The sequence below is a fragment of the Apiospora hydei genome (genome assembly GCF_038363865.1).
Source record: "Apiospora hydei strain CBS 114990 chromosome Unknown utg000009l_segment0_segment0, whole genome shotgun sequence".
Taxonomy (NCBI): Eukaryota; Fungi; Ascomycota; class Sordariomycetes; order Amphisphaeriales; family Apiosporaceae; genus Apiospora; species Apiospora hydei.
In genome coordinates, this window is record NW_027117368.1 from 2,067,789 (window position 1) to 2,085,887 (window position 18,099).

At 54.6% G+C, this 18,099-nt stretch overlaps 7 protein-coding genes across 7 annotated transcripts; 5 read left to right on the forward strand and 2 right to left on the reverse strand.

Annotated features, from left to right (window-relative positions):
• Positions 1-19: 19 nt before the first annotated feature.
• On the reverse strand, positions 20-1,141 carry PG997_012427 (fad nad-binding domain-containing protein; the record flags this gene model as incomplete). The annotated part of the gene is made up of 1 exon (XM_066816741.1): positions 20-1,141. The coding sequence occupies one exon, from the start codon at positions 1,139-1,141 to the stop codon at positions 20-22; it is 1,122 nt and encodes a 373-aa protein (XP_066662433.1).
• A 6,920-nt stretch (positions 1,142-8,061) lies between these two features.
• PG997_012428 (uncharacterized protein) lies at positions 8,062-8,262 on the forward strand (the record flags this gene model as incomplete). Its single annotated transcript, XM_066816742.1, has 1 exon — positions 8,062-8,262. One exon carries the CDS (start codon positions 8,062-8,064, stop codon positions 8,260-8,262), a length of 201 nt encoding a protein of 66 aa, XP_066662434.1.
• A 470-nt stretch (positions 8,263-8,732) lies between these two features.
• On the reverse strand, positions 8,733-10,202 carry PG997_012429 (tRNA modification GTPase trmE; the record flags this gene model as incomplete). Its single annotated transcript, XM_066816743.1, has 1 exon — positions 8,733-10,202. One exon carries the CDS (start codon positions 10,200-10,202, stop codon positions 8,733-8,735), a length of 1,470 nt encoding a protein of 489 aa, XP_066662435.1.
• A 999-nt stretch (positions 10,203-11,201) lies between these two features.
• PG997_012430 (Mak16 protein) lies at positions 11,202-12,461 on the forward strand (the record flags this gene model as incomplete). The annotated part of the gene is made up of 6 exons (XM_066816744.1): positions 11,202-11,238; positions 11,298-11,324; positions 11,380-11,432; positions 11,483-11,516; positions 11,576-11,784; positions 11,847-12,461. The coding sequence occupies 6 exons, from the start codon at positions 11,202-11,204 to the stop codon at positions 12,459-12,461; spliced, it is 975 nt and encodes a 324-aa protein (XP_066662436.1).
• Positions 12,462-13,274: 813 nt separating this feature from the next.
• PG997_012431 (uncharacterized protein) lies at positions 13,275-14,111 on the forward strand (the record flags this gene model as incomplete). Its single annotated transcript, XM_066816745.1, has 1 exon — positions 13,275-14,111. The coding sequence occupies one exon, from the start codon at positions 13,275-13,277 to the stop codon at positions 14,109-14,111; it is 837 nt and encodes a 278-aa protein (XP_066662437.1).
• Positions 14,112-15,275: 1,164 nt separating this feature from the next.
• Positions 15,276-15,734, forward strand: PG997_012432 (uncharacterized protein; the record flags this gene model as incomplete). Its single annotated transcript, XM_066816746.1, has 1 exon — positions 15,276-15,734. The coding sequence occupies one exon, from the start codon at positions 15,276-15,278 to the stop codon at positions 15,732-15,734; it is 459 nt and encodes a 152-aa protein (XP_066662438.1).
• A 125-nt stretch (positions 15,735-15,859) lies between these two features.
• Positions 15,860-17,851, forward strand: PG997_012433 (GTPase-activating protein GYP7; the record flags this gene model as incomplete). The annotated part of the gene is made up of 3 exons (XM_066816747.1): positions 15,860-16,757; positions 16,816-17,397; positions 17,478-17,851. The coding sequence occupies 3 exons, from the start codon at positions 15,860-15,862 to the stop codon at positions 17,849-17,851; spliced, it is 1,854 nt and encodes a 617-aa protein (XP_066662439.1).
• Positions 17,852-18,099: the final 248 nt, after the last annotated feature.

The window sequence follows — 18,099 nt, forward strand, 5'->3', positions numbered from 1 at the left end:
CTCGTTTTGCCCGTGAGTTCTAGCTATGATCCTCACCATTGCTGGTCGTAGTGGAGTCCTCGCCATTTGCGGGGGTGGACGGCGCAGCAAAGGACTTGGGCGTCCCCTTAGTTAGGTTGGCCGTCATGAACGGGCTGTGGCTGAGCTTGTCCCAGTCGTGCAGCATGTACGAGTTCATCTCGCTCAGGCGCACCTCCTCGCCGGCGCGCGGCCGCATCTCGGCCTCGTACTCGCCGATGACGGCGCTCAGGGGCCTGTTCCCCTGCTTCGCGAGGAGCTTGACGATGTGGCCGGCGTCGTCGATGGCGTGGTTGAGGCCCTGGCCGCGGTGGTAGGTCATGGGGTGGGCCGAGTCGCCCACGAGCGTGATGCAGCCGCCGTGGTTGTCCCACTTGTGGTCCGGCATGCTCGGGTCCCAGTTGCCGTTGGGCGTGTAGTAGACCGTCTCGAGGTCGTCGGGCATCCACGCGTAGGCGCTGCGCATGGGGTCGGCGAAGGCGAGGCTCTTCTCCTTGGCCTGGGCGAGGCGCTCGCGCGGGCCCCACTGGCCGCTCGCGGCCTCGGCGTCCTGCTCGGCGGCGCTCGTCCGCCACGAGATGTAGAAGGCGAAGCGCCAAGTCTCGGGCCGCGACGCGTCGGTGCAGTCGAGCGCGGCGAGCATGCCCATCATGCCGTCCGGGTGCACGATCAGGTTGACGAGCGGGTGCGTCCGGCGCAGGTACAGGGCCTGCTCCCGCGTGAAGCTGCAGTCGATGAAGGTGGCCGCGATGGAGAGCCGGTGCAGGCGCGCCCGCTCGGGGCCCAGCAGCAGGGCGCGCACGCGGCTGTTGCTGCTGTCGGCGCCGAGGAGCAGGCGGCCGGTGGCGCTGGTGCCGTCGGCGAAGTGCGCCGTCACGGTGCTGTGGCCGTCCACCTCCTCCTCCGGGTCGCTGCTGTAGCTGACGTCCACGAGCTTCTTGCCCCAGGTCACGTCAATGTCCTCGGCCATGAAGGCGCGGAAGCGCGAGCGCAACAGACGGTAGAAGTTGTTGAGCGGGACGTGGCGTACGATCTCCCCGTCTTGCCGTTGATGACAGGGCAGGCGTCGACCTCCTTGGTGGGCGAGTTGGTGTCGGTCTGGGTCTCGATGATGCGAGCCCATTTCTCCTCGCCGATGAGAGAAGCGAGGATGGGGTACGACCACTAACCTCGGAATATTAGTAACGGGTTTTGTGTATGTGTGTGTGTGTGCGTGCGTGCGTGTGTCTACAGAGACTCTAGAGTTGGGCATGTTTAAAGAGACAGGGGAACAGCTAGATAGTTTATGATCGGGTATCGAAGCTCGTACTTACATGACACCCGATAGCCCAGTCTCGGGCATTGCGCGGTTTGTCCGTGGGATCTTGTTCGAAGACCTTATACGGGACATTGGCCTATATTTCCCTCGTTTAGTTACGTTGAGGCGCAGAGAACGAGTCTGTATGGATTCGGTCGAGAGAAACTGACGTTCTTCAGCCCATGGGCAACGGCCAGGCCACTACTGCCTTGTTTCTTCGAAGTCAGAATACGGCAGGGCGACGGCGGAGTTTCTTTTCGATATGGACTTACCGGCGCCTATGATCAAGACAGGCAGGTCGGTTTGCTTCGGTTCCATTTTGGTGAATACGAGCTAGGCGGGAAAATATGCAAAATTCACGATGGCGTATGTACAAGTGCAGGGAAGGGGCTGTTTATGAGGTACCACTGCCGCAAGAGACGATCCAGGCCACAGATTGAATGCTAGGGGAAACGCGATTGCATCACACCGTGAGTACACTTCAGCAAGGCGGGGGTGATTATCGTCAGTGCTCCATCGCTGCCGCGCCCCAGCCGTTGACAAATGGAGATGGAGCGGGTGGAGGGACTAGTCGTGGGTTTGAGAAAGGTCCTTCTTCCACGACGACAAGAAGTTGGCCAAGGTGTTGATAGTAGGTAGGTACAGGCGCCAATCGTCCATCTCAAATTGCCTATTCCAGACAGTCCAGCGAGCGGCATGCTACAGGCAAGTCGAGTTTGGGGAGAGCAAGGGCAAGGAGACCGACCTTTCTTCAACTGGTAACCAGCCCGGCCTGTCTTCCCCGCCCATCCTCACCCGACCGACTCCCCGAAACCTTCTTTTTGCCTGTCCATCCCTTCTGCTGGGATTCCACGCCTGCTTTTCCCCATCGCCGCTGGCTCAGACTGGGCCCGGCCCAGAAACAAGCTCCCGTCTTGCTCCGCTCGAGCTGTGCCCGCCACTAGATTGGGGATTAGTGGGTGGAGGGGGGACACAATGAACATCAGGGGATCCCCAAATTGTTACTGCGTGCAACTGGCTGGCTTGAAAACTGCAGGGCGGTGGCCGGTGGGTTGCACGCAGTGTTCTCCGTGACGCCGATAGCATCTCTGGAAAGGGAGAAGAGAGAAAAAGAAGAAAAAGAGAAGATGAAGTCATCGTCACATGCGCCACTGTCTAAAACATTGACGGTACCGGCTGGACGGTTCGGTGTGGTGGCATCAGAGAGCCTAGTGTCTACCTATTGAAGGTTCTTTGGTTCAACAACCACCCGATCCAGAATGGTACTGGACTGGCTCAGGCCTCGGACATTTCAACATATGTTGGACATGCAGTTCGCAAATCGATCAATCAATGACCTTTGGGGTATTGCAAAGCAAATGGGCGACACAAGCCGCCGCCGCGAGGCTCAACCGCAAATGATATCATGAGGCGACGGCCGGTGCAGCCAATACGACGTAAAAAGTTATAAGTAGCCACGTTTCGGTGTGTGCACCGCTAGGCACCGCTGCTGCGGCCGAGGTATTTGGAGAGGCTGTGCATATACCAAACTGCCTACCTACCCAAGTAAGCAATTGGAAGTAAGTTGAGTATCTCAAGTCATTATGCGAAGGATGTGCTTTCGGTCTTTTGGGGGCCGGAAGATTGCTGGTTCACATGAAGTTGGGGGGCCCTGGTTTCAGACCTAGACAACCATTATTCCTACAGCGATCATCATCGCCCTCGCCCTCGCCCTCGCCCTCGCCCTCGTCCTCGTCGTCCACACACCGATGGATGGGCGCTGCCCGTGCCTTGATGCCTAGCTAGCTGCGCTGCTGTGCTACGTTGCCTTACGAAACAGGCATGATGACAAACGAGGAATGCAACACCATGGATTCGACATGGGCCAGAAGAGTCAATCAAGCGAAATCTTCAAAATCCGGGCCCGCAACCCGCAACCGAAAACTACTTAGGCAGGCAAGATAGAACAAAGACAATCCCCCAAAACACCCGAGGAGCTGTTTTCTGGTCTGTCAGCAGGGGGAAGTCTGCCTCTCGGACCCCGATGATGCAGGATGCACACAAGGCGGCATGCTATAATAAGTCTGTACACATAATGATTCATAGTGAACGTGCTGCACACTCATATGCGCTGAAACCCGTGCGCCAGCGGGCATTGGCTACATGTAGGTAGCCACATTATCCTATACCGAAATTTTTGCTCGCTTGGGATATGATGCAATGGCATATACTAAGAGCGATGAGAAATCCTCCGTATATTATTAATCCTTCGTATACGGATCGGCGTCCAGCGCACTGCTTCGCCGAAGTGCTCGGTGCGAGTACGCGGCGTTCGGAGCCGGTCCCGTAGCAATGGCAAAGAGTTCGTTCTGCACGTAACGAGTCACACGGCGTGCATGCAATGCCGATCTGTGTCATTCGTCTAGAGATTGCCCTTGCAGAACGGTGTTGATGATTTTGATTTGCCGACTTACGGAGGTGTCCGCCTTGGAAGCATACATAGGCATTATCGAGCCCTGAAAGGCTCTATTCCAGAAAGATATGGCCGTGGTTGTTTCAGCACGAACGAGAACATGTCACTGCAACGCTACGGTTCACGGGTAAGGCTGCCGGGGAAGAACCCCCCGCGAAATCCATCGTATATATCGACTCGTATTGCCAAACTTGCAATGTTGTGACGACCCCATAAGAACGGGGAAAAGGAAGTAGATTGGACGTGAACGGCGGCTATAGAGGGGCGGTCGCGAAGAGCTGATGAGCAGGATGGTTCGTGTCCCCGTAACACGAGCTGGGTTGGAGGCAGAGGGGGGTTGTTTACCTCGCCCCAGCCTCCTACCAAGAGTTACCCCCTCGGATCTGGGACTGGGACGATGGGAATCTGATCTGTTTCGATGCTGCGGCTATCTCTGGCTCCTGTCGGCGGGTACAATCCTTATTCAGCTCAGCTTTTGGCCGTCGCCGACATGGTGGCTGAAAGGGCCAGAACGGGCTTTTTGTCTTGGGCAGCAACGTTCGCGGGGGTGGCTTCATTCGACAGGCAGCGAGTATGAGGCTCAAACAACGAAGGATGCGGAGTGGTCCGAAGCCAGAGTCATATGTAAGCTACCTCATATCTGGCTGTGCTATCAGACAAGGTCGCGGATCTCTTTACGACGAAAGGCACATTGTACCCGACGCGATGGAACGGCGGCAGGGAGAAGGGGGAAGAGAGGAGAGAGCCAAGTATGCATATCGCGTGTCGGTATATACAAGTAACGTAACGTTACAGAGTGGAGCCGTCCACCGCGATATCAAATCTCTTGGCATGAGATTCGTGGCTCAGCCCTCAGGTTCGGTAGCAGAAGAGACACAATCAAATCATCTGCTGGGAATCAGGAACCTGGCGGTGCCTGCTTTCCATCTTGATGACGATGTCGGCCTTGTCGTAAACGTTGGCCTGCGAGGTCAGACTCATTAGATTTAGGTATGTAAGTGGCTATGCCAGTAAAAGCGCTTCAATGGTAGTAGGCAGGTAGGCATGTAAGACAGGCCTTTCTATCTTCAAGTTTGAGGATCCTCGCTTACGACGCCCATGTCTTAGAGACCTCAGTCATCGATGGCTCCCCCGTGGCATCGGAATCGGAAGGGCGTAGCAACAAAGCCAGCATTCGTTGGCGAGCGAATTTCAGTGCAATTTCCAGGCAGGGGATTTTGTGGTAGTGGCTGTACAATTGTTGAAGACACACCTGTTTTCTATTAGTAAATGGTTCGCATGTGATGGGGACTCTCCGGAGTCGACGAGCTGCCCCCTGGTATGGCGTATATCAATCATGAATTCTTGGGCGTGGGGGGTCATCCTCGCTGCGATGCGGTACCTTACGCGGATGCTGTACGAGGTTGCCATCGGCGAATAGAACATATAATTTACGGTTGTATCATGTTTCAAGGAAGGCTGACGATTGGCAGCCGTGGGCGCCGGCTAGCATGGTATAGTCATGTCATATGTCCCGATTACTCAGTACGCAGTACGGCCGACGAGACGCCGAGTCGCATAGCCTCGCCGGTGAAGACAGAGGCGTGTGAGGGCATAGGCTCCGATCCGTGAAGGTAAGGTCTTGGGGGGCACTGCTGTCACGGTGTGCCGGCGGTGAAGAGTATACGTTGAGGCTGAAAGGGGTTTAAGTCGGAAAGGTCTCTGTTACCAACTTGGGTCTCATAGGTACTAAGAAAAGTGCAGATCCATGAATGATGTAGGTATGTATGTAATAACAATATGCAAGCTAGGAAACGCCGTCACCGTCACCCATGCAAACCTCTGCAGTCAGTCGGAGTCGTTCTTAGCTAAGAGAAGTGCAGCGCCTGCCGACTTACCAAAATATGTCTGGGAATTGGGAATTGGGTAACGTACCTAAGTATGTAAGAAACGGGATGCATTTACGATCAAGATGGCGGTTGCTGTAAGAGCGAACCATAGGTAAGAATTTGCCCATTTGAGGGTTGTACTGCTAATTAGCCCACTGTTCGAATGACAAGGAGGGAGGCTGTGCTAATTTGGTCCAGTATTGCTGGGGGAGCAGCCATTGAGGAACCAATGAAAGAGTCTGGGGGCTAAAAATAGGTGGCCGTTGAGAGAAAATGTTTGGGCGCTTCCTTAGGTACTCCAGCTGCCACTGGAGTTGCGACAGCCAGCATAAGCACTAAAATCTGTTCTCTCTTCTTTCCACTTTGCTTTCCCTCCATCTGTCTGTCTCATGCACTCGGGACTGAGGTCAGTGCTCTTCAACGGGAGTCGGGACTCTCTGGAGAGTCTGTTCGCTTGGCACCTCGTGGCACCCTTGGCAGGAGAAGGATGAAGAGGGTGTGGTACGAGCTCGGAGGATGTTGGAGGGACTCCATGGAGGTGCAGTTCTTTTTTTACTCTGGCATCACGGCCAGCCAATTGCTGCCGAGCCTGAGCCCATCACTCAACTCACCTGCGACCATCTAGCGTTGCCCCCCCTGAGTTGATGCCTTGGCCGCAACCTAAGTCGGCGGACGCTGATTGGCAACGGCCGCCGCGTATACTTGCTGACCGAAACCCATGCGTGATGCTTCCGCCCAAGCCCGGTTTTTTAATCTCATCCGTGGTTCCTGAGCACACCGGATTCTGCCGGTCAGAATAGGCCCGTCACTTGACGCAATTGCAAGCCCACAGACAGAATCGCACGCATTCAGTGGCAGCATCATCTCTCGCCTATACGCAAGTGAACGGTGGCCGGCTGACTCACAGTCTATGCATTGAGGCTTTGTCATGGGGGTATAGCGACGAATCAGCAGCATTCCGCATAAGTAATCCCCAGCGTGTGGTGGGGTTTCCGAATGTCAATTTGGAATACGCTGGGATTTTTGGGCCACGAGCAGGAGACGGCAGGGGGAATCACCATCACCACCGGCCCTCGAGATTTCGGTCTTGACCGAGTAAGTAAGCAATTTCGTTTAGTGACTCGGCGACCGACCGAAAGTACGGTACTTGGTCGCCGCGCGCAGAGGAGATCTGCATCTACCATGTGGGAAATAGGTAACCTTAGGTACCGCACACCACCGGAGGGTGGATGGTTGCATGGCATGGCATGGCAGACTAGGTATCATTATGACTGAGCCTGACTTTGGCCCTGACCCAGGGGAATGGGAGAGTCGATACGGGTCGCTGCAGGCCGCATGATCCAGCTGCTTCGGGAAGGCTCGAGATACGATTGTCTTTGATTTGTCTTCGATTCGGTGTGGCATGATTGGCTGAGAAAGAGGTGCTATTTCCAGGGCACCAGCCAGTATGCAGCTATGTTATGTACCTACGGTACCTACCTTGGCCAGTCCTGAGTGGTTGCAGCAGCTGTCAGACTCATCAGACTCGCCGAGTCACCAGCCAGGCTTCGCTCTTTTTTCGCATTGGTCGTATGTGCGCGTGTGTGGCCTGTCAGACTGGCTCATCAATCAAATTGATAGCCGTCTGCGGGCTTGGCAAATCTGCGTCGTATCTCTGTACATTCAGCCCTACAAGGTGTGGCCCCCATTTTTAGATTCCATCCGGCTTCTATGCATCTGCTGCGGTTGCGCAACATCATCAGCATTCTTCCTAATCGAGACAATGCCTTTCTGCTGTCTCATCCCCAAAACGCCTTGTTTCTATATGCGATTTCGGCTTACTTTGTACCTACCTACCTACTTGGGGGTCCAAACAAACCGTTCGAGCTACCGGCTCCCTGAACTGGACTCACCCTCAACTCGGCTGTATCCCGCGTTTTTGAGGCTTCCAGGGGGGCCGTTTTCTCACGGCGAACCCCTGTCGAGGCTGGGTTCTGTTTTTTCAGGCAGCACTCAACCATCTGAGGTCATCAGCTTCCCGTTTCAACGTTCAGATTCGATGGTGAGAGATGCCTTCCCGCCGTACCGCCCGCCGTGCCAGGGGGCTGGCTTGCTGCTGCGGCGCGGACGAGCCGGCATACCTTGACAATTTGAGGTATACGGGTATAGCCTCCAGACTTCTATATAACTCCAAGTTGCCCCCGTCTAGATCCAATCTCATCATCACCATCATCAACAAACATCCAACAGCAACAACAACATCTAATACTACTACACCTTCACATTCACCTTCAAACAGCATCTACAGCAACTAGCTCTCAGCTTTGCCATCGCACACACATACACACACTACAGCAACAACAACAACAACAAGAAGCCTCACGTGCTCTACAACACCAAGACTCATTAATACTTCTTTGCTCCAAATCACACGCCAAACATTCACAATGGCCGCCTTCACTTTCACCAACTGCCCTCAGACCCTCAGCTTCGGCCGCAGCGGCTACAACAAGGACGGCGACGATGAGGATGACAAGCGCTGCTTCGGCCGCAGTGGTTACAACAAGGATGGTGACGATGAGGACGACAAGAAGAACTTTGGCCGCAGCGGCTACAACAAGGACGGCAAGGACGACGACGACGAATAAACAATACTTTCGCGCCCAGTTGTCTTCGGGGAATATCTCACCCCCGCCATGACGACCTCAACTCCATCTGGCTTTCCTCCTTCTTATACGGAGGAAGCTAATGTATCAACACCTTCTCATTTGTCACTGCATTGGGCCGGCGTCAAGGACATACATCACATACCCCCAGCATTCAGCTTCATTTTCCACCTTGCATCGTTTCGGACAAGACTGTAGACCACAACACCAAAGAGGACCCCTAGAAAGAATTAGAATGCTCAGGCATACACTCATGTAACAACAATATCGCATCATCTTGCTAGACACAAAGCATCAGATCAGGCTGCATTGGGAAGGAGTTTGGAAGACGGGTTGATTTTTCTCCTTCTTCTGTATTAGATATCTAATTTCATTCATTTCCCTACACAGAACCTGCGCAAACGATTTGGTCAGTGATTACAATTTGTCAACGAGTAGAAGATTCACGCGACTTACTTTTCGAATATGACGCCCAATACTTCCTCCACATTCCCGGTTTCCCCACGACCCGTGATCCGCGCCAGGCAGTTCGCGGCATATCGGAGATCTTCAGCTGCAACTACAAAATTGAGCTCATCCATGACATCCTCCGACGAAGTGTTGCCCACGTAATCTTCCAGGTGTTGCCGACATTGTACCAGGAGCTGTCTTTGCCTCTCTGTAACACCGTGTAGGTCCTGCTGATTGGCAGGTAGCGCGGTCATATCAGAAAAGAGAGTAGCCAGGCGGTTGACCACTTTGTGGACGCCTCCTGGATCTTGGATCTGCGCGGTACGGGTTTGAGCTTCTTTGCAAGAGATGAGAATCGGTTCGGCAAGCAGTCCCTCGACTTTCTCGAGGGTCGTGGCCACAAAGTCCCTGACCAGCAGCTCCAGTTCATCTCGTGGGACCCCATCGCACTTGTTTACCACCACGATGCCCTTGCCGACGGATTGGAGGAGCTCGAGAGTCTCCGCATCGTATACAAGGGAGTTCTCGCCTGTCGAATCCCGTTCGATCGAGGCCAGGACCATGATCACATCCGACTCCAAGGCCTTGGCTCGAGCTCGACGAATGCCCTCGCGCTCTATGGCACCCATGACGCCCTCGTTACTAGCGCCAGGCATCCCTGGCGTATTGTCAGATCGGAAACCGGCCGTGTCCGCAAAGGTGCATAGGTAGCCCCGTATGTCCAAATGGGCTTCGACGATGTCTCGAGTGGTTCCGGCTTCGCCAGAGACGATGGACGCTTCTCGGCCGACAATCTGGTTCATCAGAGAGCTTTTGCCAGCATTTGGCGGTCCCACCAGAGCTATTCGAATGCCATTCCTAAGAAGCTCGCTCCGATGACTGGCACCCTCATGCACCTCGATGCCCTGAAGAATCTCCTCCACCTGCCGAGAGACATTCGCTAGTAAGTCTGTAGGCGACTCGTCGAAGTGTTGGTCCTCGGAGAAATCGATGATAGCCTCGATCTCAGCCCTGGCGTCTAACAACTTGTGACGCCAATCATCGTAGGTTCTCCCCAAGGCGCCATTGGAGCCACGGACGGCCGCCCGCCGCTGCTGTTCGGTTTGGGCAGAGAGCGTATCACTCAGCGACTCGACCTGTGCGAGGTCCAGCCTGTCATTCAGGAAAGCGCGCTTGGTGAACTCGCCCGGTTCGGCATACCGGATATTGCCGCTACTGGCAGGGCACGCTGCGACCGCAGACAGGACGGCTTTCACGGTAGCGCTTCCGCCATGCACATGGAGCTCTAGCACGTCCTCGCCCGTGACCGTCTTGGGCCCGGGAAGATAGAGAACCATGGCGCTCGAGTCCAGGACGATGGACCCGTCAGACCGGGGATGGAATAGAGTCCTTACACTAGCATAGCGGGCCTTCGGGAGAGGGTGTCCAGGACAGAGACCCGTGTATACCTGAAAGGGGGAGTCAGCATGCATTGCGATAACGACAGGCTTTGCTTTTTCTCACCCGCTCACCTCGTGACAAGCTGGTCCAGAGACTCTGATGACGGCTATTCCGGCCGTACCTTGGGCAGTCGATAGGGCGTGTATGGTGTCATTCTTTTGACTGGCGACCATATACTGCCGTCGTTGTTGCAAGTATAATTGACTATTCAGGGGCCGGATCCCCTGCCGGCCACATGGTGGAGAAACTATCCCGCTTCTGGTCTGGAATGCTCGATACGCAAGACCATGAGCCAAGGGCCTTGCGGCCTGAAGACTGAATGGCTTCGTCCGTATAATAAGACGGCAGAACATTGACTGTCAGTTCGCGTTCACAGCCGCTGAGTCATCAACTCCTACCAGCCAGGAAACGCAGGTTGGGCAGTAGGATGGAACAATGAATATAACGGAGTTATATGTCTCCCAGGATAAAATCTAGATTCAACCAACACGTATTGACACAAGCAGTTCCATTCGTTGGCTGTGCGGTATGTGTGGGAGTGAGGAGTCGAGCACACCAATACTACTGCTGTGAAGTCCTCACCACCTACTACCATCACCCCTGCAGCTCAAGCTGTACCCAGCATTGTTAACCTTCCCGAAGTTTAGTGGATATCAGATACGACGATGCAAGTACATGTACCTGGCCCCACAAACAAATAGCCGGCTTCTCATTGGCTCGAGCGGAACTGATATGCTGAGTGCCGTTCTTGACCGCCCAAGAGCCCCGCCAAAATTTATTATTTCCTCCAGCAGTAAGAGACAGTAAAGAGATCGCAAAGGCGTTCGTACGGCCTTGAAGTTTATGCCAAAGCCGGCACCCATTGCGCAACGAGATCCGGACATTTGAGCTTCTCCGCTCCCAATTTTCGGCCAGAACAATCAGTAAACTGTTCTGCTCCTTGTCACAATTCCTGGGACATTGCGAGAACCGAGATCAACTGCCAGTCACCACTCTCATCCACTCCTCATTCAGCACCCCAGCCAGCCACCATGGCGTCCGACGAGATCGTCTGGCAGGTTATCAACCGTAAGCTACAATACTGCAACCGCCTTGCGCATGGGTCTAGAGACTAACATTGGCTACAGAGCAGTTTTGCAGTTTCAAAATCAAAAGTAGGCTTGACGGCGTCGATATCTTTCCCACGCAGTCGTACTAACGTCAATGTAGCCACCAAGGAACAAACATTCTGTCGCAATGAAATGAACATTACTGGTCTTTGCGTACGTTACAACCCACCCATCATTGGGTATCTTGGCTAACCAGCAGACAGAACCGTCAAAGTTGCCCCCTGGCGAACTCAAGATGTAAGCATTCCTCATTGCATCGTTTCGGGCGACTAGTCACTGACCCTCCATGCTTACAGATGCTACCGTTCGGGCCTCTGCCAATGGCACCATCTATCTGTATATGAAGACAATCGAGAGAGCGCACATGCCTTCTAAGCTATGGGAGCGAAGGAAGCTGTCGGCCAACTATCAACAAGCCTTGAAACAGATCGACGAGTGGCTGATATACTGGCCCCAATTTCTTCAGCATAAAGCTAAGCAGCGTTTGACGCGACTTGTGCAAGTTGTATGCATACCTCACTTACTGTACTGGACTGCTCGCTGGGACAACACTAACACATGCCCTAGGCCATCCGATCTCGTCGTTTAGCCAAGGAAGAGGCCCGCCTGGGCGAGACAATAGTACCGAAGCTGGCGCCCAAGATTAGGAGACGTGAAGAGACCAGAGAGCGCAAGGCAGAGGCGGCCGCCAAACTCGAGCGAACGATTGAGCGAGAACTTTTGCAGAGACTTCGCGAAGGCGCGTATGGCGACCAGCCCCTAAATGTCAGCGAGGGCATCTGGAAGAAGGTGCTTAGAGCCATGGAGCGGGAGGGCGAGGCCAGCCGTGACAAGGACATGGATACTGGTATCGAGGATGAGGAAGAGAACGAAGCCGAGTATGAAATGGACGATGAGGAGGATGGTGCTGTCGAGTATGTCAGCGATCTGGATGACAGCGAGGAAGACCTCGGCGACCTGGACGACTGGCTTGGCAGCGAAGACGACGCGTCGCAAGATGATGACTCCAGCGAGGATGAGGATGACAGCGAGGCCGAAGCGCCCAAGAAGAAGTCGGCAGCCGGCGACAAGAGGAAGAGAGCTGCTGCACCTGCTGCGCGCAAGCCTAAGAAGGTGGCGAGACGGCGCGGCGAGGTGGAACGCGAGGTCGAGTTTGATCGTGCCAAGGACCTCGACTTCTAAGAAGAGACTCTTTTTGAGTCTAATTTAGCTAGATTTCTGTCCCCAGCCAGCTGTGCGGAAAGCACGAGGTGGCTTTTGCTACTGGACGGTATACCCTCTAATGAGCGAAGAGTTTTCTATGCTGGAGATGTCTTGACAAAGAACGAGTCTAGATGGCGCCAGTGATGTAACCGCTAGACTCCAAACGATGCAAGAGCCAAGTCTAGCCAGGGACGGCTGCAGAATGCCATTGTATGCTTTTTGCTTCTTCTTTTTCTTCTTCTGTACCTTTAATGTTTCTGCCCGGGTCTTTGTTGGCAGGACTCGAGATGCACTCAAGGATTTTGATACGCTGCCCTATTTCATTGTTCCTGAGGCGGGACCTACCACCCCGCCAAAGCTTAGCATTGGTACTTATTAAGGCATCCTGCACTGCACTGGACACTGCGCACTGCACTGCACGTACATCAATCAATACATAAAGTTATTAGCGCATAGCATTGATCTTCTCGAGCCTTGAAACAAGAACTATGCATCCCAGCACCGACTTCGAGACACAATTCATCTCCACTCCTCAAAACCCGCCCTGACGCTTTCCTGACCGATATATCAAACTCAGTGTCTCCCATCCTCTCCTGACGACCGACTCCTCCTCCCCTACCTCCCTACCTCCCTTTCACCCCCGGTTATATCACGGACCGACCGATCGCTACACGGCATCATTTGCAACCCGCCGCTCGTGGAACTTGGAGCAACAACCTGACGCAGTCAACCGAACCACCACTGGGAACCACTGCGTAGCGAGCCTCGCGCAGGCCGTCATTTCAGCCAGCCATGTCTTGGTACTCGAACATCCTCACCACCACCACCTCACGCATCAACAACCTCCAAAGAACGTTTCTCGGTGGCGAAACCGACGGTGACACCGAAGATGACACCCACGTCTGCCGCATCCTGAGGGGGTACTACACAGAAAAGGGCCGCCCCTTTCCCGGCTGGTTGCCGCCCGACCCCAAGGCTCCCGCGCCCGTACAACCCGTCGTCTCGCAGCAGGGCCAAGTCGGTGCGCGCTACGGCGGGCTCACCCAACAACAAGGCAGCGGAAGCTTGAGCTCCCTATGGGACAACAACCCGGTGTCGCAGCCCCAAGACTCACAGAGCCTACGACGAGGCCGCGGCGCCCCGCCAGCCGCACGCGGGGGCGACCCGAGGCTCAACCCGTTCGGCGGGCGCAACTCGGATCCCATGGCGGGCGCGCGCGAAGAGGTCCAGGCGCGACCGCTCCCCAGTCAACGCGCGGGCAGCTATCAGTCAGCGGCGCCGGGGCGAGAGGCGACACCGTCGGGCGGAGGATCGGCGCAGGACCGGCTGCGTCAAAGACTTTGGGGCGGTTCGCGAACGGCGAGCCCTGCCGGCAACGGGCCATTCCAGCCTCCGCAGGGCCAACAGCAGAGTAGCCACAGGGGTGGAGGGTCGGCCGACTACGAGGATCGATTCGCGCCGGGCGGCATGTACGATGGAGGATCGGGCGGCAAGGGCGGCGACCGTCCCTTTGTGGCCGCGAACTCGCCCTGGGCTAGCAGCGAGAACGACTTGAGCGGTGGAGGTGGGAGACCCGGTTTGCCCAGCGGACCTAGGAGAGGTTTGCCAAGCGGGCCACGGATGAGATGATGACCCCCTTAGAACAGCAAGCAAGCGATTTTCATTTCGGCACACTTTGACTGCTCTGCTTCTCGTCATGAGTATATTAAATCTAAAGATAGCATAAAACGGCGGGGCCGTTGAAGTACAGGCGATAAGCGATAATGAACATGAGAGCAAAATACATTCCAAGGCAGACTCTGTGTGAAGGTGACGGTAGCGTATAAAACCCGCTCAAATACAGCAGTTCGGCATCCGTCGTTGAGTCGTTGCAAACAGTGTTCCTCCTCCAGAACAGGCAATAGTTCACGGCCAGCAAACAAGTCTTTAGCTTGTGTGGTCTGCATCGGGACTTACAGATCGTGACATTGTAATAACATACCACTACCAATCAGACAATGTCCACCGAAAGGACATAGTTCGGCATACAACTAGATCGCAAAAGAATGATCAGAGTCTTGCTTGTCATGATCGCCTTTGTTAAGTTAGGTAACCAGACATCGCCATATGAGCCACACTCATTCACTTCAGCACTCGATTCTTGTAAGTCTCTTTGTTTGCGCATATTGGCTACAAAGGGGGCGATATTGCCTCCTCGCCTCGCGTATCATCCGCGTACGGCGTAGACGAATCATGATGGAAGCGGGTGACAGGGCAGGATGGCACAGGACAGGCTAGGCATGCAATGCAGCAGAACGTAGCGCCTGACGAGAGGAATGGATACGCTAAAGGTTCAGGTGCCGGGTACTAACGGTACTGCAGTTTGGTCGTGGCTCAGCGCCCGTGAATCAGTACCTGTTACCTGGCGTCAACCCCACTGACCCAAGCTTCCCAGGTCCTGGGCCTGGCAGCCTGGGCCCTGGGGGGGGCGGCGTCGATGATTGCGGGGCTGCTGTCTTGCTTTAAACTGCTCACATGCTCTTGTTTCCACATGCTCGGACAATCGATGCTCTGGTTCTTGAGAGACTCTTGAATCTACATCTTCAATCTGCCTCTCTGAGTGTTAGCTTGGAAAGCCTCTGTCTATTTTATTTTCAACCAAGTGTTGCTGGCCGTCGAGAACTCCAGCATTTGCATCCTGATAGAGGCTGCTCCATCACCAAAAGTCTAGAGCAATGACATCAGGGCCGGACCCCCCACCAACGTCTACTACACCAGGCCGACCCGCGTCGCCGACGGGGGAGCTTCTTCGCCATGAGTGACGACGAGGAGGGCGAGTACAACACCATCACACATACCGAGTCAGGCCGTGGGGTGAAGCTGCTATTCTCCAAAAGCAAGGTTTATGTCCACCCGACACCCTCGGCCAAGGACAATATCCCGGGCTTCATCGCACTGCTGCAACAGAAAGGGCCCCGGAATGAGCGGCCCACGTCGTCAAGCTCCAGGACATCCACCTCGGCCGCCTCATCCGACCTTCTTCTGGCCTGGATCCCAGAGACGTCTTTAGGAGAAGCTGCCAGCATCTACGTCAAGGTCGACTTGACCGACGATGAGTCGCCACCCAAACAAAGCTATCTGGTCCCGCCCCCACCAACCGTCACCACACATCGCGGCTCTGTCGGCCATTATTCCTTCGCCATTCCCGTCAGCGCGATTTACTCGCTTCTCGTGCGCCCCCTAGTATTGGTTGGTGGTTTGGGTCGCTGGTGATTAACACGCGTGCGGGCGATTCCTTCCCTGCTCTCTTTTTCCACGATAGCGAATGCCAGTCCACGATTCTGCAGAAGAAGAAGCGGGCGCGCAACGACTTCGACCCATTCGATAAGGATGGGCAGATGTTCTGGGGCGGCGACGAGGTGCTCAGGTGGCTCAAACGTTATATAAAGATCGAACGGAGCGGTGCTGAGCCCAACATTTATCTCGTCGAACCCACCAAAGAGGACAGCGAGGCTTTTGGTGGCAAGTTAACTTCCAGCAGCCCTACCCAGGTCGGAGGGCGGGATGGCGGTCGGGGTGCATCTGCCAGGGGCGCCGCTCAGGCTGGGCCCAGTAGGCAGAACGCCGATGGCCAGATGGATCCAGTGATGAAGTTTGTGAAGGAAACCGGCTGGAACATCATGGAGAAGTTCAGCAAGGTTACCACCTTTACCAGAAGAGCTGCCCAGGATGTACTGGACAACCCAAATGTGCCGCCCCAAGTGCGAAGACTTATGAGAAACCCCGAGGTCCAGACAATACAGGATGAGTTCGACAGTGCAAGGATATATCTGGCGAGGTGGGCTATGGGCATTGCCGAGCAGAGCGAGCGAGATCGGACCCAGCGGATATGGACGGCCAGGGATGTGTTAGAGATGGAGGATACCGATGTTGGCGAATTCGAACTGCTTGAGGCCAGCTCGTTGTCGCTCGAGGAGCGGAGGAAGCCCGTCACACAGAAGGAGTGGACGACCTATTTCGACCCGAGAACCGGTCGCCTGTCCGTCACCGTTGACGAGGTTAAGGAGCGGGTGTTTCATGGAGGATTAGATGCCGAAGATGGTGTCCGAAAGGAGGCATGGCTCTTCCTTCTCGGCGTTTACGACTGGTATAGCACGGCCGATGAGCGAAGAGCACAAATGGCCTCGTTGCGAGACGAGTATGTGAAACTCAAGGCGTCCTGGTGGGATAGACTGGTCGACCTAGGCGGTGAAGGCGAGGAAGGCGAGTGGTGGAGAGAGCAAAGAAGCCGTATTGGTAAGTCATCCTCACCATATCGCCCGTTTACTTGGGATTTCTACTCACAGATTAACAGAAAAGGACGTTCATCGAACTGACCGTACGGTTCCTATCTTTGCTGGTGAAGATATACCACATCCAGACCCAGATTCGCCTTTCGCTGAGGTCGGCACGAATGTGCACCTGGAGCAAATGAAGGACATGCTCTTGACCTACAACGAGTATAACAAGGATCTCGGCTATGTCCAGGGCATGTCGGACCTCCTTGCCCCTATATACGCTGTTATGCAAGACGACGCCATTGCTTTCTGGGGTTTCCAGCAGTTCATGGACCGCATGGAGAGGAACTTCCTTCGGGATCAGTCAGGGATGCGCAACCAGCTTATGACTTTGGATCACCTGGTCCAGTTCATGGACCCGAAGCTCTACCTGCACCTCCAGAAGGCCGACAGCACAAATTTCTTCTTCTTCTTCCGGATGTTGCTGGTGTGGTACAAGCGCGAGTTTAAGTGGATGGACGTGCTGCACCTCTGGGAAGTCCTATGGACCGATTACCTGAGCAGCAACTTTCACCTATTCGTTGCCTTGGCTATACTGGAGAAGCATCGCGATGTTATCATGACCCATCTTCTGCACTTTGACGAGGTTTTGAAATATGGTAAGTTAGCTACACGTGACCCCCATTCAAACACATAAAAAGGGGATGAGCTTGCTGATCTTTGGTTTCCATCTATTTAGTGAACGAGCTCTCCAATACAATCGACCTAGACTCGACACTTATCCGTGCCGAGGCCCTGTACAAGCGCTTCCAAAGACTCGTCGAGGCCATTGACAAGAAGCAGAATTTCCCGAAGCCGAGGGTACAGCCCAAGTCCTCGACGACGACTTCGGCTTCGGCGGCCACGCCCGCGTCGGCTCCTCCGGCCAGCCCGCTGCGGTCGTCCTCGAACGCGGCAAATACCTCTCCCGGCAACGCTGACAAGGCCAAAGAAGAGCAGAAGAAGATTATCAGCCCCGAGCTTCGCAAGCTCCTCAGCAGGGATATTGAGGTTCTGCCCAGGAAGGTGGTGAAGACGAAAGGGGATGGCTTCACGGCGGATACTCGGAAATAGGGTCTGTTTGTTGGCTAGGCCAAAGTGGCGGAATCCCCATGTGGAATGTAAGGATAGGTAGGATCAAACAGATCCCGGCAGCCATTCGAGGATGCTATTACGAAATGACATATTTTCAGGTTATGGGATGGTCATGGCAGTACATCGTTTTCACTGGGCAGGTACATAGGGGTGTTTGGCGTACAGGATATTATTCACTTTAGGCCATATGATCACTCAAATCATTATTATTTACGAAGTTTGTTCAA